Raw genomic sequence first — 23,905 nt, forward strand, 5'->3', positions numbered from 1 at the left:
GTGCGGATGACTTAAATGTGCAGTATCATAGCATTTTATTTATTTATTTATGTATTTGCTCTGCTGTGAATCTTGGTGTTGACTTTGAATCTGTAATATTGTTGGCAAACACGGCAAACAAAACACACTCTTTTTTTTTTTTTTCACTCATTTTGAGACCATTTTTCAGAAGAATTTTTTTTCTACCAGCCTGTCAGGAAAAAAACTGATAATTTGTTCCCATTCAGTCAATGGAAAATGTCAGATAAACAGTTTAACGATTATATAACGGTATATTTGCACCAACAAGGTGATTCCCAAAGAGTTACTAGCCAAAAAAATGGCTTATCTGGCATTGGTGTGTAGTGTGTCCTTAAAAAATAATCAGAAACTGGACATGTTGAGCATAGAAGTGGCAGACCTTAAAAAAAGAGACTTCTCTACTGCAGATGAAAGTATCTGAAAATCATATCCTTAAGAAATAGGAAAAAAATCCAGCAAAGACCTGATGCAGGAATGAACAGATGCGTCTGGCTCTTCAGTTGACAAATCCAGTTCCCTGAAGCCTCATCAGAAATGGCCTCAGTGGAAAGGTGGCTGTCAAGAAGGATTCAACAAAAAGAACCGGGCAGAAGTATGTCAAATTACACATTTGGACTGAAATCGGTGGTAACAGGTCTTATAGAGTGATGAATCCAAACACTTCTGTTATATTCTTAGCATATCGCTGTTAAAATGTACGGAGAAGTTCAAGGGAGAAGTAGACGGTAAGCATCCACAGCTATCTGAATCTTGAATTATGAACACAGAAAAGTACATCAGATTTTGATCTACCATGCAATACCATCTAAAAAACATTGAATTGGCTTCATTTTTGCAGCATGACAATGATCCCAAACACACTGCCAGTGAAGTAGAAGCATACCTGAATAGAAGAACACACAATGGAACGCTGTCAGTCATGGATCGGCCTCCCCAGAAGCCATACCTCAACATAACTGAAGCAGTGTGCGGTCATCTTGACAGAGAACGGAACAAAATGATGTCCTTCGGGAATCCTGGAGAACTGTTCCTGAAGGTTACAAGAAAGCTTGCCTAAAAACTTTTTTTGGTGTTGTTTCACTGGAGCTTTTTCCCTTTTTAGCAAAATCTAAAGAAATGAGGAATGGCTCAAAACTCTCTCTCTAGATAGATAGATAGATAGATAGATAGATAGATTGATTTTTTTTTTTTCTTTTTCAAAATGGTGACAAAATATTACAGTGAAATTATACAACAAAGTGTTGCTAACAGTTTTCAACAAATTAGTTTGTACAAAAGGTCATTGAACCACATTTGAAGCCCAAAAAATGTTTCATACTGTACTGAAGGGACACAAAGGCAGGGCAAAAAGCCTGGTATGACAGGGAGATTCAAGACACCACAACCATAAAAATGGGCATAATGGGACTGACATTCACACAGTGTTCCCAAGAAGTCATTTGTAAATGGAAAAAAGACACCATGAGAGAATTTTTAACAACTTTTTTTTTTTTTATTTCTACATATCGTCAGATAACTTTGCCTTTTCTTTTTTTTCTGACACCTTCAAACCTATTTTTAGTAATGTCGCTACCGTCATAGATCAGAACAATTATTTTTATCCGTATTCATATTAAATGGAACAGTTTCCCAGAGCTACAAAAATAAAACTTGAGTTCTTGTAAGCCATAGTTTAAATTCAGATTACGTTAATGTGATATTGTGGTTATGGTTTAGATTTACTTGCACTAGATGCTTTTCAGATAGTTACTACTGGATTATCTTTACATAGGAGGTGTGGCAAGTGAAATCATTTAGCAGTATGTCATGTCATACCATGGATCAGTAGATCTGCAATAAGAAATTCCCAGCTGTTGAGTTTTTGAACAAGGACTCAGACTGCTATGTCTTTTGGTGGTAGTTGTAACAGCTGAAAGTAAAAATGACTATTGCTTCTAATCAGCGGTTATAAAAAGGCAGAATGTGTGTCCTACTGGATCGTGATCAGCATTAGTCCCTGCTCTGAGGATGAGAGCAAGCTGGACCAGCATTTAAAGCTCCGACTCCTGGAGAATGACAAGTAGCCATCTGGTAATTCTCCTCTTCAGACCTGTACGGTAGCTACATCCCAAAATAGCATCAAAGGCAAAGAATTGTCTTTTGAAAATGGGCTGTTCTGGAGCTAGACAGATCTCACTTGAATTGTCACTCAGGGGGTCTGATGCAGTTGGACACCAATTCAGTTGCACTCATTTTGTCATTTCAGAGAGGGAAGAGAGGGGAAGAGAGCGGAAGCTGCACGCACAAGACAAACAATACAAACAAGTGTGGAGCACTTTTTACAAGTATTAATTGACACACAAGGGAATAAGACTTCTTATCTACTCTTCTTGAAACCAAGTACCGCCTCTGGGATGTTCTGAAGAGTACTGATGAGGTGTGGGTGTGCTTTTCAAAAATATGCTTAACATGGTTTCCAAAGAAATCTAAAGTTGTGACGCCAGCTGAGTCAAGAAAACTAATTTTTTTAGGACGGTTGTAAGTTGATTTAGGCTAATGATTCTCATTTTCGTGTACTACTGGCTGCAGGGGCCGATCTTCCATTGTATTTTGAACATATTGCCTTTTTTAAACAGTAACTTGTCACCATTCATTATCTTTATGGATTATTACAGACATCAGCTCTATCTCCTTTGATTAATTACTATTCTCCAAGTGCATTTAATCAAGAAACAAATTATAACCGCTTTGTAAGAAATACTGTCTATATGGAAGCCATCACGATGGCCTTAGGTTACATCAGTATTCAATGAAACGACAATGAAACTGAGAACTTTCCTTTGAAAATTATTGCAGTAAATACTCCAGTGACCCTTTTACTTAAGGCAAGCAAGTACAGAAAATTGAGGCAGAAAATGATTCAAATGAGAGAGTGAGCTTGAATGAGAGATGTAGAAGTAGTACTAGGTTGTCTCTAAGCTTTAAAGAGTTTTGTCTGAGAGATGATCTCTGGCCTTACTTTGGTTCTTCAGGGGCTTTGTGACAAACAATAACATTAACAATGTAGGAATTTAATGACAGAACTACTTAGATTTTCATTTTAAAATAAACTCTGACCTCTTTCTCTGGTATTTCTTCCTAGTCTCCATTTCCTGTGCCTAATTTATTTTCTTTTCTCCTTAGCTTTTAATTATTAATAAGGCTAGATAATGGTCAGTTCCTCCAATATGCAAAAGTGATATAGTTTTACATGGACAAAGGCTACTGAAAGAGAAAAGTTGGACTTGTGCAATCAAAGGCAAAAAGCTAGAGAGCAGGACACATCTTGTGGCTTTTAAAAGCTTTTGTCAGCGCTGGCAGCTGCTCATCATAAATCCCCTCTGTCCTCTGTTTCTATCCTTTCCCTTGCAAGTATAATATATACTCGGGTCTGAAACAAATTATAGAGCAGCTAAGATTTCAGAACGGACGGGATATGGGGGGGGTAAAAATGGAAAAAAAAATGGTTGGCAGCTAAGCACTAGAGCGGAGGGGAAGGGATAATTAAGCAAAAAACTTATGTTTGAGAAGACAGATGGATGAGATCAAGAGGTGGTATTAAATAAGATGGAGGTTTATGGACACGTAGACGGTGCCAAACGATGGTGATATACATTTGGGAAACTGAAAAGAACACTCCATGCCATCGCTGATCAACTCCTCTTTTTCTTTGCAGGAATGAGTCAATCCTTGCTATTAAGGAGCATTCATCTTCTCTGTACATGGTGGCAGACACCAACCAAAGTGTGCATTGCTAATGAGAGCGATCTGGCAGACTTCTTCATATTGCACAAGTTAAGATCACTATGAATATTTAGATCTCAGAAAATAAACCAAATCTCCTGATGTGACCTCGGCACAGAATGGCCATATAGCGGGTTGAGCCAAGTATGCTTTAAAGGTGACCGTTTTCAGTCAGTAATGTCCAAACTCAAACACACACAGCTCTACGTGTGCCATTGTTGAAGTATGTTGGAGCCAGCGAGCGTCTCATTAGTCAGCTCTCTGGAACACAAAAACACATCACCATAGGCTGGATGGTTTTCTGACAGACTGCTAATAGCGTTGATGGCTGTTTAAGGAAGGGTGAGTGTTTCCAAAGTCATGAGTGCCAGTGCCAGTCATAATGCATGCCATGCCGTAATAATGATACAGCAATTGCCTACATAGCCAAGATATCCTTAGTAGTGGAGCCTAATTGTTGATGGCTTGATCTGGCCATACCCCACATGCATTAAAGTATCCTGTCTTTCAAAGGAGCGAACAGATGGTAAGGGCTTAGACATTTTGTGGCCTTGAGGACAGTAGAAAAGAACGGGTCTCTCGGGAGAAACCTACATTTTAACTTCATCGCCTTTTAGATTTATTTGACCAATGTTATGCAGTGGTCTCAAAGGACATTCCACATGCATGAGCGTGTGTTTATGTGTATGAGCTAACGTGACCTTATCAGCTGCTGTGTTGTCTTGTTAACACACACGCATGCACGAGTGCACACGCACACACAAACAACCACATGCACTGACTGCATTGCAGAAAGGGCATAGGCCTCTGACAGTAGAAAGCGGATTAGACTGCAAACCAAAGATTCTTAGTGAGTTTAATGGAATAGAGATGAGTGGATGGGAGATTTAAATAAATTAACCTTCAGTGAATCCCTTGAGGCTTGGAGAATGACAGAGGGGGTCTGAGGAGGATTTTTTTTTTTTTAAACTTGCTACTGATTTAATGAATAGTCATGACATTATTACAGGGAGCTTGTATTCCTCAATTTGAATGCAAACTTGAGACTGTTTGAAGCACAGCTCAAGTGAGCACCGCAAATATGGGCAAGCGCGTAAATGTATTTCCCTCCCTAAACATTAATAACCTGATCCATTTTTTGCCACAGTTTGAGCTCCATATGCCAACTTATTATTAGTGTTTATTTTGCATGCAGAAATGGGTGATGTTTATAAATTCACTATGAGATATTCTGGTGCTGGCATCTTTTTAAAATGTCATCACAACATCAGGGAATACATTGACCTTTACTGAACTCCCAACCATAAGAACATAATTCTTTCTACGTACTTATCACGATATTAACCCTGATTGGTGTCTCTGACATTTACTTAAAGATGCAAAAAGCTGAATAACCTAGATAGCATTTTTTAGGAGGATGCAGGTGGGATGACGCTGCTATAATCACTATAGCCAAATTACGTCTTTAAACTGCATTGGCAGTTTAGACAAAAATAAGACTAGTTTAAACTGCATTGGCAGTTTAAACTAGTCTTATTTTTGTCTAGTTTGGATAGCAAAAAAAGTTACGTTATTGTTATTCAAACAGTCTTTTAAATGTCTTTTTTTTTTCTGAGCTATGTTGTTGAAGTGTCATACATCTTGCTACTACACCCCCAAATCTGTAGGAAATGTAAGTGTAGTGCACAACCACAAGGTCTGTATACTGAAACTTTGTCAGCTTCAACTGTAAAAAGAAAAAAAAAAGGGCTTTTCTAGAATGTACAGTAAGGTCCCATAGAGCACACATCACAGTGACTGTGTACAACCAAGCTGATAGATTACCCAGCGGAGATCTTCTGTCTTAATTTGACAGGTCTCCATGGAAACGGGCGTACATAACAGCATCACGTACAATCTCCAGTTGGTAGAAGCCCCCTTGGGTAACGGTGTCACTGTGCCCTCCATATTTACCGTAATCAATTTTCTGCCAGACTTCCTCCCATCCCGCCTTGAGTTGCTGAAGCTGCATCAGGCCAGGCTGCTGTCTTAATGGCTTTTAATTGCCTCTGGTTTTACTTGGATGAAGTCTGTCACTCCTGATCAAGAACATGACTTAAAACACCTAGAGAGTATTCATGGTGATCAACTCATTTGTGCACACAACACCGAAAAACGACAGAAGAAAACTGGCCCCTCAGGCGTGTGAATTCAAAACAAAACTCAAGTTTTCATTAAAGCTTGAGTTTGGGAAACTTGTCTAGGAGATTATGTGACAATTTGTTTTTGATTGCTGCCATAGCTCGCTTAAAATATGAACTACTGTGTAATGCATATGCGACAGGCTTATAATATTTTGTTGTTAATATTTTGTGGAAAGGGTGAGAAACATACCCTCGGTTATTAATTTTCTGTCAGAAAACACGGTTGTACATAAAATGATAATTTGTTTTTCCCACTTTGTATGAAGTGCTTGTAGTTTTAACTGCTCTTTGTCTTTGCTATAAATACACAGGAAGTGAAAAGCTTCGTTAATGGTCTCTTGAGAATACCACAGCTGCTTGCCATTCTTTGCCATCCTTTGCTAAGCCGTATCAGTCAGACACCTTGTTTATGCATCTGCTAAGGTCATTCATAACTTCAGTCAGCTGCCTTTTTAGGAAGCTTGGAGCTCGTGTCCAGTGAGTCCAGAGCCAGAATGTGTTCTGATGGACACACAAGACGGGATATGAATAGAGTAACATCTCATTTTATTGTAGTGTCTGATCTATGCACAAACCCTTTTTAGTGAGTGCTAAGTGAGGTCTTGTGACTGATCACTACCCTTTCAGGTGACTGAAGGTTAATTTGGGATCCTGTTTGTAGACTTGCCAGTTGCCACCCAGCAGAAATGAGACTTATAGCCTGTGACTGTCACATTACTCTGACCCACACTCTGCCAGCTTTGCAGTAAGTGCAATGAAGCTTGATTCAAAATATTACCACAAAGTCACTTTGTGGGCTGCATTATTATATCGATGCTTATGTTGCCTCTTGGTAATGGAGCCTGAACTCTTAAGCCATTATAATAAAACTTTCATACCTTTTCTACCCTAGCCACTTATTATGCATGTGGTCTGCTTCACTATTGTGTCAACAATATAGACAATATAGTGTTGACTATAGTGCTAAAGCATTTTGTGTATTGATTTTAAAGAACTATTAAAAACTAGTGGCGACAGTATGGCCAAACCTATGTCTCACAGTGTTTCTTTAACATTCTGGCAGCTTCACTGTATATCACGGCATTATTAGAAATGGTTTTTATTATTATATACATTTAAAATAGTTTATTCTTGTGGCAAGAGAATGCAATGCGATCATTAAAAATTCCAGCAAAAGAAGAAGAGAAGAATCATTTAGTTATCAAGCAACGTTGCATTTGTGTTCCAGGTTTCTTAAATGTGAATTTGTGGTTTCAGTGGAGCTCGAGCCTATCATAGCTGTTATAGGGCAATAGTTTTGGTACATCCTGGACAGGTTGCCAGTCGGCCTCAGGATCAAAACTAATAGCTAGTTCAGAATCACCAATTAACCTAACCCCATGAATACCTTTGAAGTGTGGGGTGAAGCTGGAGTAAAGCTCACAATGACATAGGGAGAACATGCAATTTCCATACAGGACCTTGTAGCTGTGACCTCTTTCCAAACTGTGACGCCAACTTGGAATTTTGTTTAAACAAAATGAAACCAAATAAAAAAGTTAATAGACCATTTAGTGTCCTGTGATGAACTGACAACCTATACAGTGTGTACACCACTGGCAATCTGAATAGAGCTGCCCAAGCCTGCCTCTCCTCAGTTGCCTCCACCAAGTCTTCTGGGGATGACACCAAGGTGTTAAGAGTAATGTCTGTAATATCTGCAGTATGTGCCATCCAGGAGGCATTCCACCTTAGCTGGGTTCTTTTGAAATAGCCCAAAAAAATAAGAAAGAAGTCTTGGTTTTGCTTCTAGAGGTCAACTGCTCTGGGTTTTTCCCCTTGCTTTTCACCACAGCTGGGTATCATGAATATGTTTTCTTTTTTTAGAGCATTAGGTCTCAGATGCATCCAACTGTGAGCTCACAAACTTGCAAAACGGAAGCAGTGTATGGGAAGGTGTTTTTCTGTTTATCTTTGTGTATATTTTTCTTGTTTCTTTGACCATACAAAGTGCATGAATCTGCTCCATCTCAACAAGACAGAAAAACACACAGATCTTTATGCAGCATTTCCTCTTCTGGCTTTTTTTTTTTTTTTTTTTTTTTTTTTTTTTTTTGTGATGTTCAGGATTAAAAGTTGTTTTTCACCTGATTGTTCTGATAGGCGAATGTGCTCAGCCACTTTAAATGTCCGATGCAAATCAATGGAGCTGAAAGACGCTTTGTTGACAGTTCGGGTTTAGTAATGCAGTGGATTAGTCAGAGAAGCTGATTTATTTCTGAGGTTGGGACTGTGTTAATGGAATGTGCCACCGTCTTGCCCTTTGCCTTGTTCAGATGGATGAATGCCCAATAATCTACATGGTCTCTGTATTTTCTCTGCTCTAGTTTAAAGACTCCACTGCTTAGGTCATCCCCGCATTAATGCCCATCCTCGCAGTGGTGCGCTGATGCACATTTCCTTATGCGCTGCATTATTCATACTCACCAATTGGTTTATTAGCTGATATTTGTTAGATTAAAGGCTACAAGAGAATTATGCAAACGTGTTAGGAAGAAAATCATTACAGCTCAGTGCGCTGTCTTGTACTTGAAAGCTCATAGGTTCAATTCCCATAGCTCCCAATGACTTATGAAGTGTGATACAACTAGATGTAAGATACAACTGCTGCAATTAGCTGTAAGACACTGTTTTCAACAGTGTCAAATTAAAAAATAGGGCATTTGTGAAATAAATAGTCTTATCTAATCTAATTTCCTAAATTCCTTAATTTGTATAACCATTAGTCTAAAATCTCAAAGATGATCAGTGTACTAAAAGAAAATGAGTAAAAGCAGGCTATGTTTTACTCAAAACATGGGATTATGAATCACATTTCATAGATTTTGAGGTAAATTATGTGTGAGTTTAATGAGCAATTATTGTTGTAACTGCTTGGATCCAGGTGGTTACTTAAATGTTTTTTTTGTTTTTGTTTTTTGACCTGGCTCAACTTTAAAATAATCAGCATTCTCCCAAGAAACTCACAATGTAGACGTACTACCTTGTTTCAATTCCAAGGCAGTTCAATGGTGTTTTAATGAGCCACTGACTTTCACTGTGCCATTCTAATGGTCCTGTGCTTTCCTGGCTCACTGTACCATTAATGGTGCATGTTGTTAATTCATTCTTGTTGGACGAGCAGCCCAGAATCATTTGTGATATTTCTTTTGTATTCCGCTCTGAGGCTCTAAGTCTCTCTGTTTCATTCCCTCGGTTTACTCTGCAGCCCTGCTGTCCATCTCCTCCCACCCTCCTGGCATTTATTTTCTTCTCCCTCTGGGGAGTGATTCTCACCGACATCGCTACACGCCCTGGCCAGATGTTGAAACTTAAATACGCCATTCATCAGCCCACAGACTCAAGTAGGAGTATAGACAGGGGCGATGACCCTGGAAAGACATTGTTAGTATACAAAGCTCACACACTCACCGCCTTTACTCATAAACTCTCTTCCCACCCTGCACATTTAAACCATTCCTGGTGTGGGTAACTGTCCAATTTCTGGTTCTGAAAATGGCCTCTTGAGAGCTTAAACGTCAAAAACAAGATTCTAGTGTGTGATTAGAAATGAAGATTTGCAGCCAAAATCTTTTTCATTAAGGCTATATTTGCTGATTTATTGTGTCCATTATTTTCTCTGCAGTTAATTCCAGAGTAATGGTATTATTCAAGAGCCAGATAAGTTACTGAACTTGATTTAAAAAAAATAAAATAAAAATTAAGTCCTTGGAGCATTCTGTCATGTAACTCTAGATCAAATAAAATAAACAATTTGAGTGCCACAGATTTGCCTATTTTCATTCACCTTTGCACCATATTTTCAAAGTCCTTTTTTTCCGTATAGGAACAAATCTTGTAAAATTGTTGGAGAAGCTCACCACTGTGAGCTAAAGTGACGCTCTTTCCTTCATCTGGAACGGCAGTAACACTGTAACCACTGAAGCTTAGTGGTCAATGTTCAGTGCTGCTTCACTTTTTCCATAACTTCTCTTTGCCTTTCGCTTGGGAACTCACAAGCGCATGACTGAAAGTCTCATCTCTTCAGATGTAAACTGTTGCTGTTTATTGGTGACAGAGTTAACATTGGCAGAGGAATGCATTTATTTCGCTCTCTGGACTATTGACGGTCATCTTTAAAGACGTGTGACAGATGGATGTTGAATAGAGATTGACTTAAGAGGGTTGTGTGCGTGTGTGCGTGCGTGCGTGCACGCTCACACACACTACTCTACTTAGACCGACTATGCAGAAAATACAGCCTCCAATGCCTAAATCTGAGAAATCTCCCGTGCACAGATTTAAAGTATTTTAAGGCCTCGTTTCATGTTTTATTGCTGGAATTGCAAGCATGGCATTAACTTTCTAACAGACTTTATCCTGTGGTTTTTTTCTGTTTTTTTTTTGTTTTTGTTTTTGTTACTGATTGTTTTCAAAGGAGTTTGCAAAGAAAAAGCGTCTGGACTTCTTTAAGTTGCTTGAAGACGTTTCACCTCTCATCCGAGAAGCTTCTTCAGTTCTAAGGTCAAATGGCCGAGAGTCCCAGATTTAAACCCAGTGGGAGTGTCCCCCCAAAGAGGGACAAAGGACCCTCTGGTGATCCTCTAATCACATGAGCCAAGGTGTGAAAGCGGGTGTGGGACCAAATCAGCCAGGGTTTCGGGTGAGCTCATTGTGAAACCTGGCCCCACCTTGTCATGTGAATTCCTGAGGTCGGATGGCCCAGGATGTGAGTGGGCGTTAAGGCGTCTGGGGAGGGAACTCAAAACTGGATTATAGATGGCAGACAGTTGGTGTCGTAAACCACCGCCTCTGTTCAAAGATGGTCGCTCACAGTGGACATAGATGGCCTCTTTCACTCCTCTTTCAAACCATCTGTCCTCTCTGTCCAAAATGTGAACATTGGCATCCTCAAAAGAGTGACCTTTATCCTTAAGATGCAGATGGACTGCTGAGTCTTGTCCCGTGGAGGTGGCTCTTCTATGTTGTGCCATGCGCTTGTGAAGTGGCTGTTTGGTCTCTCCAATGTAGAGGTCTGGGCATTCCTCGCTGCACTGTACAGCATACACCACGTTGTTAAGTCTGTATTTTGGAGTTTTGTCTTTCGGGTGAACCAGTTTCTGTCTGAGTGTGTTGCTGGGTCTGAAGTACACTGGGATGTCGTGCTTGGAGAAACCTCTCCTGAGTTTCTCTGATACACCGGCTACATAGGGGATGACAACGTTGTTGCGTCTGTCTTTCTTATCCTCCCTCGCTGGTGTCTGATCTTCACAATGAGCTCGCCCGAAACCCTGGCTGATTTGGTCCCACACCCGCTTTCACACCTTGGCTCATGTGATTAGAGGATCACCAGGGGGTCCTTTGTCCCTCTTTGGGGGGATACTCCCACTGGGTTTAAATCTGGGACTCTCGGCCATTTGACCTTAGAACTGAAGAAGCTTCTCGGATGAGAGGTGAAACGTCTTCAAGCAACTTAAAGAAGTCCAGACGCTTTTCTTTGCAAACTCCTTTGACTACGATGACCTGGATGACTGAGAACCTTCACAGACTTACTGATTGTTTATGTAACAGAATAGGATTTTGCACACTGCCAGTACTTTGATAGATTTATAAAATTCAAGGGTAAATTTGATAGTTCTCTACTTTCCTTTTTAAAGTGAGGCTTGATTTATCTCAGTTTTTCTTTGTCTATGTCAGTTGCTAGTCACATATAAGCTACTGGTCAATCTTGTTGTTGACAGATTATAGTCATGAAAAGTTGAGACACAGTTGACAAAGGTATCAGTAACCTCATTAGCTGTATAAGCCTTAATGAAACTACTACTTCAAAGCTGCATCATTAGAGCATCACCCTGAAGTCTTGAGTATTTGATGGGCTAAAAAAACAAGGCTACAACAGTTTCAGTGCACAATTTAAAAAAATAAAAAAATTAATGTCTATAGCTCCTTCTGAGTTTGATACAAACTGATTAGTGTCTCTCAGACCTGTAATAGAGCCACAGTAAAGTGGGGTTTCTGCTCTGTTTTGCCATGGAGGGAAAACAAATCTGAGCACAAGAAGTGTCATGAATTTTTCATGAATTAAGACTGTCTCTCCAGGACCCCGCTCTGAATTATAAACAAATGCAGCCCTTAAAGAGCGCAGAATAAGTGATACATTAAGCCAAGAATACACATAAAGTTGGCCTTCATTCATTAGGACTTGGGGGGGAATCTCATAATAATTTAGTGATAAATACAGATTCATTCAAGTGTTCTTACTGTCTCGTATGATCAAAATAAAGATACTAAGGAAAAAGTTGTCTTCACCACACTGTCTTATTTTTACTATTAGGTTCTGGCCTTGTTAAAACTGACCTTGATTAGAAGAGAAGGAAGCATTGCACATGCCCGTATGCCCAGGCAAGCACAAAATATTGATTCATATGTCAGGCATCCAGTGTATCGTTGTCTATTTTTGCCTGCTACTGAAACGAAGACCTGGTTTTGTTTTCTTAAAGAGCGAGCACATTTTAATTAACAGCAATATAAAACCATAAACCTTGGCTATTTGAATCTCAGCAGAAATACTAATTTATCCATGTAGCCCAGTCGGATGCAATGAGTAATGGTCTAAACTGATTACATTTTTAAAAAAAAAAATATTTTTTAACATGTAAACGGTTGGAGTCCAGTGTGACCCGAAGATATTTGAACTTGTTTTCCAGTGTCAGGCCCAAAACGGGAGCATTTTTAGTGACTCTTTTTCTATATATCTTCCACTTTTGTGTAATCTCATTTATCTCACATCATTTTAAATAAACGAAGAGTCGTTATTTAATTTAATATATTGTGGCATTTTGTTTTTGTCTGTTTTGCAGGACTCAACGCTTTACCTTTTGATCCAGCAGCCAACAACGACCCTCTTCAGTTCAACGGTTCCAGCGGACAGCTGGTGACCGACTGTCCTCCCTTGGAAAACACTGCAGAAAACAGCAAGAAGAGGAAAAGAGCCAGCCTGCCTCCAGGTACTAACAGCAGCTACCTCACAAGTTTTGCACCACTGCTGCGGGATTACTCTATGGTCTCAAATCCTCATTTTGCCCTCAGCCATGTCAAATTTCTAAATGCAAGAGTTTGTAACCTCAAATGGAGAATACCCCTCTTCACTTAGGAGTGCTTTGATACAACAGTTATATTTCTTACCTTTCTCCCCTCCGTCTTCCTCTACCAACATCAAATAAGTGCAATGTGAATTGTTGCATAATCCTATTATTTGGTGGCAGTATGGAAAAGAGTAGCTTAGTTCAGTCTTTGTTGTTTTCGATTACCTTGCCATGTCCTCAGGCTCTGGTTGTCAGGCCTGTTTGGAGGTCAGGCAGCTGCGGCAGAAAAAAAAAAAATGCTCCGGTGAGATTGTGTGTACGCGCTTGACTGTCTGTTACCGTGCCAACACAGGCTGCCAATCACAGCTCCAACACAGCTTCAGTTTTCTCACACAAACACTGACCACAGGGAGGGACACACTGAGAAAAGTGTATACGCGTGCATGCGTTTATGTAAGGATGTGCTATAATTAAACAGTAATTTGAGTAAGTGTTGGTGGTTGCTTGGTAATGTGTCAAATTAAAAAAGGACTTTCTAATTAAAGAATTAAAGAAGTACTGACTAATTAATTGCTTTGTAAGTAATAGAACAAAAAGGCCCTTAAGACAGAGAGGTGTTGTTCTGTGAGCTCTGCTTTCGTGGCAATGCTAATTGGACTGGATTAATACTTCACATTAGCGCAGTCTTAATCGACTCTTCATCTTTTCCTCACATCTTCACATGAACGAGTCCATGACTTGATGGCAATTAATTTAATTTTAATTCGCTGACCACGCTAAACTCTAATTGGGCAATGTATCTTACATGATTGTAAAAGGGGGGAGGGAATGAAATTGACACCACATGTTGACATGTGGGGGAAATAAAAGAAGGTAGCAATCGGTAAAAAGCCTTAAATTAGAAAATGCACCAATTACCAAAAAACAATACTTTGTATTATTGCAGGAGTTTAAAAAATGTTCAAAACTTATAAGGGAAGTTGGCTTAATACAGCTTTTCAATTAAGAAAAAATGTCTCAACTGTGTTACAAACCTCCTAAAATTAATCTATACAGATAAGTTTATGAAGAGAACATGGTGTGCAAATGTAAACAAACATGGAGCATTTTCTTTTGTTAGATTCCAATTTATTCATGATCAATGAGCTCTCACTTGTTAGATTTCCCACAACAGCAGTGAGAACCAAGTATCCTACGGTCATAATGTCATTAGTTTAATGTGAAATCACTCTGTCAGTATGACAGTGCATGTTCTTCTCACAGCAGAAACTGAGAATATTTAATGCATTGTTCTGCTGTCATATTTAAGTCACATTAGATGAGGCAGAAATGTTCAGTATATTCAAAAAGTGCTCAGAGCAACAGTGGTAACAGTGTATAGAGTTATAGTTATAGTATTTTGGCTCTGTGTAACTTAGTAATTCTGCACAAAGTTGTTTATATTTGCCATTCTCTGAGAACTTTGTTTCTCCAGTATTACATAATACAAGGATGTGATCTTATACAGCCTGGGAACTCAACATCAAGTGGCCTCAAGGGGCAATGGACAGTTTTTCAGAGCTTCCAGTGTAACCAGAGGATATCCTAGTCAAGAATTTCTATTTCTGCCTGTCAAAAAAGCAAAAGCAGATTTATTTATTTTTTCTCATCCAGCTGAAGGACCCATGAGCTGATGTGGTGGTAAGGCATCCATCATCCCTCCATCCAATGCTCTACAGTTCACAAGAATCATAAGAATAAGCCTTATTCTCCAACATGGGAAATTTGTCTTGGGTAAACGGTGCTACACATAGCTGGATTTGCATAAATAAATCACCGCTTTTCCTGCAGCATTCGTCCGATTTTTTTTATTTTATTTTTTATTTTTTTTGTGAAACTCAGCTGATGAATCTTCCTTCAAATTGTGCCCAGGGTTAAGATCGTATAGAAATGGAAAAGTGGCTGTTACTTTACGCGTGGTTGTCCATTTTCATAGGAGTCTCAACTATTTTTAGAGTCTTGGTCAGATTTTCTGAAATGAGATACTAATTTGTTTCGGTTATAACACTTGCAAGCTTCCTTGACTTTTCTATGGATTTAAATCCTCATTATTTTGTGCATTACAGTCAAGCAATGACAACAGAACTTGACACTTTCTTTCTGTACTTGACACATTACAATAATCTGTGAGTTGCAATGGATCATTAGCCGGATGAGCTTCTTTGTCATTCTCTAACCAAAGGTTGCCCAAACATTGTCTATTTTTGGAGATTTGATCTGGTATATTACAGTAATACTCAATAATAATTGTTAATCATCAAAAGAACAGTTCTTAGAAATCATGTGTGTGTAAATTTCAGATTGCAAATAATATAAAGGACTGATCGTATTGCTATATACCTTTTACCAGTTTTTGCTATATAGGTGGTAAGTTACCTGCTGAAGCATTATGGCAGCACTGCACTAACATATTGTACAGGATCAGCCCACATTGTGTTGAAATTCACAGTAATTCTTTTTTTATGATGTGTCATTTACTTGGTGATATAGAGGAGCACTGGTTACCTCTTATGTTTGACCTCATCCCATTGCTGCTTTTACATTTCTAACTTGTATTTACACTTCTTCATTGACTTTAAGTGTAGGGGTCTTTGCAATGGAAGTGTCTTATGTTGATGTCTCTCACTGAAAAGGACCCATTCAGTGTCAGTCAGGCTTTCTTTAACTATTTTCTTCTTCTTCTTCTTCTCTTGACTTTTAACAATCAGACCCTGTTGGACTACATTGAGTCCAAACTGACAAATCACAAATCTAGCTGCCCCATGTGCTATTTCCAGAATTAAATTGGCTACAAATTAGCTTTGACTTGGCCTGGTATGACCTGAGAGTCTATCAGTTATTTCTGCCTTCTTGGTTGGGGCCCTTGCAGGACTAGCAGGTAAATGGTGGCCTAGAGCAGATGGAGCTGTGAATTTATAGGCTTCTAGGGTTGGATTCTGTCTGGCTTTTGATTGTCTTCACCTGGTTCAGGTCCTTGAGCCCTCTGAAGCACTGTGACTCATTAACAGCTGTATTGACTGAGTCTTGTTCAGAAACTCCAATAGAAAGAGTTTTCTCATTACATGTACAATTCATGGTACTCTTGTGGCATTATAAAGCACCCCTCAAATGTTACACAGCAGAATTGTCTTTCACTAACTGATTTAAAATTTAGGGAATTAACAAATGAACTAACTGATATGAGAAATTGAAGTCCTCACGGATTTGATGGCATGCTTTGGAAAGATTTCATTTTTTCTGATGACATTTCGTTAAATCTTTAAATTGCCACACTAAGCAGACAGACACATAGAGGATGGAGCACTCCTCTCTTGTAAACAGTCAAAAAGTAACATTTGAAATTGAGTTGATGTTCTGTTGACTCAGCCTTAAAATAGACACAGTTTGTCAGAATCCACTCACTTCTCACTCTGACTCGATGTGACTAACTCGATGTTTTTATTTACTTCAGTATGAAAAAGTTCCAGAGAAATTAAGTTCAGTGAAAATCATATCACTTGGGAGGTCATTACCAGTTGGTTAATACTAAAAAGACATTATTGTTGAGCTTCTATGTGTGTGCCCAGTAAAATTTTGTTATACTTTATTTAGTTTTTAAATGAAACACTAACTTACTTTTTCCCCAGCGACCATTCCCTCTATAGTTCGACTACGCACTCGGCCACCATGTTTGCTCTTTATCTTTTTAGTCTTCTCTGTTTATGTGCACCCACTCTGTGCGTGTGCCTGTCTTTTAGCCATCCATAATAAGTGGTGCCTTAGGGTTAGCAGGCACACTGCAAGGATTTTCCCTATACTGTTTGTTATCAGTTTTGCAACACAGCCAGAGATGGCCATTTCCCCTCAAGTCCTGCTGTGTTTAAGCTGCAGGTGGTGAAGAGAATGAGATTTTTAAAATGATGCTGCTCCTGTAGTGGAGCAGTTTTACCCTTATAATGAATATAAATATCAGTGTAGTAGCAACTGCACATGCTGCATTGAATTATGTCGTGCCTGTTGCTCATGTTAATGTAATAGTAATGATAATCATAATTTGTGGAGCAGTTTCCAAAACAGTTTTGTGTGATTTAAAGAGAGCCAAAGTTAAAGACATTCTAATATTTTGTAATGTCAAACTAAAACTGAGTTGCCAAAAAACCTAACAGCTAAAGGGGAAGATGGAAATCAATTTTATTTTTTAAGGTATTTCTGTTTAAGACTGACTGTCATTTTTCAGGCCTTAAAATGAGGGTTTCCTCTGCTGTGGGGAGGCCCTGTCAACTCTGGTAATGAGGTGTGATTTCAATCACGGCGCTGTGCCTCCAGCACTCTTTAACTAACATTCTTGATCTCATGCAGTCTACAGTGTGTTAGTGAGAGTTAACACAATACTAAGAAACACTCCTACTTAAAGAACTTTAAATTAAATGTGTTTTCATGTAACCCAAATATGTCTGACATGAGGACATGAAGGAAACGCATAAAGAAAGGACTTTATGAATTAGCGAGTTTAGTTAGCATAGTTTGACATCTGTATGTCCACTGCAAGCAGTCTGTCTGCTTATTGCAGTAACAAATAACTTTGTGTGGAAAAAGCTCTTTGAAGGAGAACACTTACCCTTTGGCTGATTGGGTTTCAAGCACCCTTGTAACAAGGTTGTTTGACTGGGAAAAATATTGAAGTGATCAGAGGGGAGGTATATTTTCAAACCTAAGGCCATGTGTGTGATTTTTATCCAAAGCATTTCCAATGCCTAGATTAAAGAAATGCCCCCATGAGTGTTTTTCTTTTTATCGTTTTTCTTTTTATTGTTTTGTTTTTTTCATTGCATGAAAATCAATTAATTAAATTTCAACACAAATGCCATTTCACTAGCATTGTTTTAGCCAATAAAAGAACTGTGCTCTAACCGATCCTATCACGTATGCATTAACCTTTAGTTGGAACTAAGAAAGGAATTGAATAAAATCTATTGATTCTGCAGGAGAAAGGTTAATGTCATTTAGCGAAGGAAAATAAAAATACATGCTGCGCAGGTAGGTAGTGGTAACAATTGTCAGACAGCTTCTGCATCATAATCTGAAATACAGCAGCAAAATTATATGGACAGTATATAATATTATATCCTAGTGGGATGTTATTAATGTTAAAAATGTTATTAAAATATATGTAGGTCTGACTTCCTTGACTTCTTTCTGTTAAACATGTATCCTACCTTCTTTTAGAGAGAGAACTTTATTACATATATTAAATATTTGACATGTGCAGATTTATCTATACAGTCTTGCATCCTAACAACCATCAAATGGCTCAGCAAGTTTTCATATATACTATTTATACAACTAATGTTTGGAGAGGTTTCTCAGTTTCTGTGCCTCGCTGTAATCACGACCAGATTTTAGTCTTCAGTCTCCTTGACCCTTAAGCTGAAATCATACCTTTTGATCTATGCATATCCGCACGGATCTATCTGATGTAAAATGCATCACCTGCCCGTGTCCACAAAGGTTTGGACGCCCATATATGTATGAATCTATGTCCCACTCTTAATACATTCAGACAGGAAACTCAATATAAGTAGGAGAGCTTTGTAGTTTTCTGAGCCACCAAAGTGTTAGCTACAATAAAGATATGTTAAAACACAGATTTATTTTTTCCTGTGGAAGCAGGTGCATCTCTCTCATGTTGGTGAAGCTTGTCTAGCTAGTAAAAAAAAAAGAAACAAAAAAAATGAAGGTGTCCAAGCTATAATGGTAAACCTAGCTCATCTCGTCATCTGTCAAGGCGCTGCGCTGGCCAAAAAAATGCCTGGACTAGACTGCTTAACATAATGTGACGGATGTATTTGTGCTACGTAGTTTTGCAACCACAGTGATTTAAGTTTTGAAATCCTGACGAAGAACAAACCATTGCACAGCACTTTATTTTTGCCTCTGATAAACAGCTGAGCGCTATAAAGGAGAGTAGTGTTGACCAACCATATGTCGTAACGTTTTTTTGTCATACCATTTAGCCAGTACAAAGTCTGTGAGTGTGTAGTTCACACCCTGTCTTCTACTGTGGCCTGCTCGTGATAAATGGCTTTCACTCTGACTGTGTGGAGTCTGTCTGGAGCTCCAAAACACCAGAAATAAACTTCCATTCAGTAAGCTGAATGTTGAAAAGTGCTTTGTAATAGTTTTGAGTATTACAGGCAGTAGTATGCCTTTTTGTGGCCCTTTTTGGTTGTCACATGGGAGGGTAATGGATTTGAGTATAAAAGATGTAATGTGATGTCACTGACCCACCACTGGTAGGCAAAGGGTCTATTGGAAGGTAAATTCTGTAATGGGCTACTCAAGCTGTCAAGGATGACAGTCCATTGAGATATACGACTATGTCATTGTCCTGTAGAGGTGTATGTGTGCGGGTAAGCTGACTTGCATGCCGCGTGCTGAGGTGGGGGAAGATCTACAGCGGGATGTCAGTCTTTGTGATGCTAAGGCCACACAGTGACACAAAAGATTTAGAGTGATGCTGATGGACTGGAGACACTAATGACAGATTGATGTTAAAAAAGAACTCATTAAGAGATTAACAGGATGCATGCAGCCATGCAAGGGAATTAAAGTGTAATGACTTTCTGAGTTCTGAAGTGATTGTTCTAGATTGAGCAGCTGCAAGTTTCTGAAGACAGCTACTCTACGCACAATGTCTACAGAGTATATGTGTTTTAACTCCAGGAGAGAATAGTGATTGAAATGCATGTTCAGCTCCTTATTCTTCTGGGACTCTTCTATTTCACTTGCAAAATAACAGTTTAGTTATCTCTACTCCTGCTGAGGGAGAGACGGAGAGTGCCGTTGTGTCACTGTGAACAGTGTGTTCTTGCACAGTTATATCAAGCATCTTTTAGTATTTAGGAAACAGTTAATTACAGCAGTTCCAACAAAAAGACTACGTATACAAAGCGTCTGATCCAGGTAAACGCGCAGTTTCTAGATCTATTCCACTGATGATCGTCAAGCAAGAAAATTAAATTGATGTTTGTCCTCCTTTTTCCTTTTCCCATTTGTCATCCTTATAATTTTTTAATCGTGCTGTCTTGCTCCCTGCCACTTTTCTTTCAGCTGCAGTGGTCAGGGATTTAGTGCCATTTCACCCCATCTTGCAAAGCCTGCAAACATGAGACCTAAATAATTCAGTGCCAGCAGGCGCTCAGCTCTGACGTGTCTCTAGACTTGCACTAAAGTTAATGGTAAAGCCTTAAGCAAGGTTCAAGCTCTGAAAATATAAAAACAGAAATATTCATTTGGCTGTCATTTTTGTTCATGGTCAAAGCAAAAAAAAAAACCAACCCAAAAACCTGCATTGCTTTGCAAATGGTCCTCTCGGTGTTATAATTCATGCAGTGTAACAAGAAAGGTGAACAATTAGTTACTTCTTCATGCCTCAGCCTTGGGGAAATGACCAAATAAGTTTTATTTGGGGGCATTTTCCCATCCTTATAATGAGTCTTTACTAAATTGATTTCTAATCAGCACATGCCCTGCAGGCTTAAATTTTAGAATTTAGCAGTGATCTACCTACAGCCCATAAAAATGCTTAGTGTTCCTTTTAGTATTAACTTTGATAAACAGTTAATTGATACAGAGAGAATATTTGATTTGGGAGTAATATTGCATAAAAACAATATAATGCTTTATCCAACATGCTAAATGCATTGGTGCTCCTAAAGCTGGAATAGACAGCATTTATTGGCAACACTAGACAATAAATCCAAAACATTTTTGTCATTATTTTGAGAAAGAACTACCCTTCTTCTTCTCCCGTTGGCTCTATTTTTAGGATTTAAAAAAAATCTAGGCCATGACAGAAAACGTTGGTCAGTAACAGGTATTTTCAGATCTCAGCAGAGAAGTACTATAAATTAGCATAATAAGCTGCAGCAAGATACATGCTTTTTATAGACCATAAGCCACAACAGTAAGTTGGTTAATGGATTCTTCAATTAACAGGCAAATTATTTTCCCCCAAACTCAAGCATATATTTTTTAGTGTATTATCTTGAATTTCATGGCAGCAACATGTTTCTAAAACAGGGACAGGGGCATCAAGATGCTGGAAAACCAATTATTTTGCAACAGGTCAGCAGTGTGATTGGGATGTTCTTTCTTTTTTTTTTCTTTTTTTTTTATATACCCATAGAGACCGAGTCTGTCACAAGTAAGGATGGGCTTTCGTAAGCAGCACAGAAAGAATTCATGGGCACACAGTTGCGCAGTTTAAGAACAGTGTTTTTTTGGGGTTTTTTTTACATGTGACTGCAAACAGTGTGAAGACCTCATCATCTACAGTAAATAAAAGAGGGCGTTGTGATGGTGCGCTGTCACCTTACAGCAAGAACATTCTTGTTTTGAATCTACCACATGACTGGAGCCTTTATGAGTGGAGTTGCTGGGAATGTGTGAGTTTTTCTGCATACTCTGGCTTCCTCCCAGAGTCCAGCAATATACACATGAGGTTAATTGGTGATTCTAAATTGGCCAGCAATTAGTCTGAGAGTAAATAATTGACTGTGTCTTTGTTAGCCCTGTGATAGACTGTCAACCTGTCCTAGGTGTACCCTGCCTCTCTCCTTATAACAGCTGACATAGGTTACATCCCCCGGTAACCCTGAATTGGATAAGCAATTAAAAAATATGGACAACACATTAAAACATGAAATTCTGGGAATTTTGAAAAAAAATCTATGTGGCAAGGGACGTTGCTGACTACCAATAATGAATAGCCATAATCTTCATCCATTAAAAACTGACACGGTTCTTTGTTGGAAATCATTGCGTGGGCTCAGATGCTCTCCTGAAAATGATTTGGTGAACACAGTTCAGAGCTACATCCACAAATTAGAACTTTATCTTGCAAAGAAAAGACTCGTATGAAACAAAATCCAGAAACACTGCTTGCTTTTCTGAGTATGAAACCATTTTAGAAGTGAAGCAGAAAAGTCCTCGAGTCTGCCAAATAATAAGAATTTGTGGGTTTTCAGCACACAGTTCAAAAGCCTGCATCCATGACATTTATAGGGGTGCATTAGTGCACATGACATGTGTAAACTGAACATCTGTGAGGGTCCCATTAACGTTCTATATGTACATATAAAGGTTTTGGATGAAAATTTGCTGCCATCAAGATGATGTCTTTTTCAGCTTAAGCATTGCTTATTTTAGCAAGATGATGGCAAATTAGATTTTTTTTTTTTTTTTATTATTTACACTATGACGGCCATAAAATAAAATGGTCTTGGTGCTAAACTGCCATGCATGTATCCCGTACCTATCCATTCTCTTAACCCTTTTCCAACCCAGGTCACTGGAGAACTTTCATGGACACTGGATACAAGAAGCATACACCTTGGCACCTTAGAACATGTGGAATTATAATAAAGAGAGCCTGTACGTTCTCTTTGATTTAGAACATTTAGTATGTTTTACCATTTAGCATAATACAGACTTTAAATTACAAAGCTGTTTGCGTCAGTGTCCCGACCGTTTTGAAAAGAGGGTTGTACATCTCCAGAAGAGGGCTGTAATCTACCCAGCACTTCCTCTGTATCTCAGCCCTCCAACCCCCATCCTCAATTTAGTTGAAATAGAAGCTGCCATTTCCTCCTGTTGAGTGCATGTTTCTCTAACAGAGAGGGCTGGCCTGAGATTCAAAGGCTCAGATGGTTCAATTACAAATGTAAAGGCAATTGTGAGGTTTTATCTAGAGTGTTTTTCATGAAGCCACCAGCGATTGTCAGATCTCTACATGTCTGAGATTGTTTAAAACACCAAAGAATAACTGCTCTCTCAGAAAGGTCGGATTACTAGATGAATTATTTATACTGTCTATGTGGATGAGGTTTGTTTCTATTACAGCTGAACCAAAATTGCTTTACACAATCCTTTGGTGTTTTTTTTTTTTTTTTTTTTTTTATTATTATTTTTTTTTAACTCTTTTAAATGGTGCCAGAAGACTGTTGAACACACAGACCACAATGTTCCTTCACCATATAATTGGAGATGAACATGATACAGGAAGTGGTATGTTTGGCTCATACATTCAGAGCTTGAGTTTCTTGGGAACCTAAGCAAAACAAGAAGGGGCGCAAACATGGAAAATACAGTTTGGACACTTCATAGTTTTCCTTGTTGTCTTCTGTACTTTCTCACATTAGTTGCCTCCGTGTGAGTGAAACTCCCTGTTTTAACCGGTATTGTGCTCACAGCAGCATGTTCATCACAGATGCCCCACAGCTCCACTTCTCTTCTATTAATGCCCTGCCTCGCCTCGCCTTTCGCCCATTCCTCCTCTCCTTCGTCTTTTTTTTTTTTCCCTCTAAGCCTGAAGCCAGCTTAACTCAACCACACCAGCTGCCTCTTACTGCCTGACATTATTGCCTCTTCTTCGTCATCCTGCCACCTTTTTTCGCGAGTGTGGTTCAGAAGTAATACTAAAAAAAAAAAAAAGCTGAGTAATTAATCAATTATAAATTAGCCTAATTTATTTGACTAAATGTGAGCTGTCATCTGACTCTTAGATTCATAACAGCATGTAGGTTGTGTATGCTTCTCTAATTTGAGATTCAGGTAACGTGACGAAGAAATATTTTGAATCTAATTTTATATTTATCTTATGCATTTGCTCGACTAGAAAGGGACCTCTTTGCACCTGAATCTTAGCAAATATCGGAGCATTTTAAAAATATAATTTAGACTGTTCACACAACAGCTGGATCAGCTGTTTTCTTTCTGTTGTCATAAGTTGCTTGTGACTGGCCGAAACAAATTGGT

General features: G+C 38.7%; 1 protein-coding gene across 3 annotated transcripts in view; it reads left to right on the top strand.

The window, feature by feature from the left end:
• enox2 (ecto-NOX disulfide-thiol exchanger 2) overlaps window positions 1-23,905 on the top strand; it is a 181,050-nt gene that overhangs the window by 75,928 nt on the left and 81,217 nt on the right. For all 3 annotated transcript variants that reach the window (XM_063494455.1, XM_063494456.1, XM_063494457.1), the window contains one exon: window positions 12,845-12,991. In XM_063494455.1, coding sequence (XP_063350525.1) covers window positions 12,845-12,991 — 147 coding nt within the window. The remainder of the gene's footprint in view (window positions 1-12,844; window positions 12,992-23,905) is intronic.

The sequence above is a fragment of the Pelmatolapia mariae genome, linkage group LG2 (genome assembly GCF_036321145.2).
Source record: "Pelmatolapia mariae isolate MD_Pm_ZW linkage group LG2, Pm_UMD_F_2, whole genome shotgun sequence".
NCBI lineage: Eukaryota > Metazoa > Chordata > Actinopteri > Cichliformes > Cichlidae > Pelmatolapia > Pelmatolapia mariae.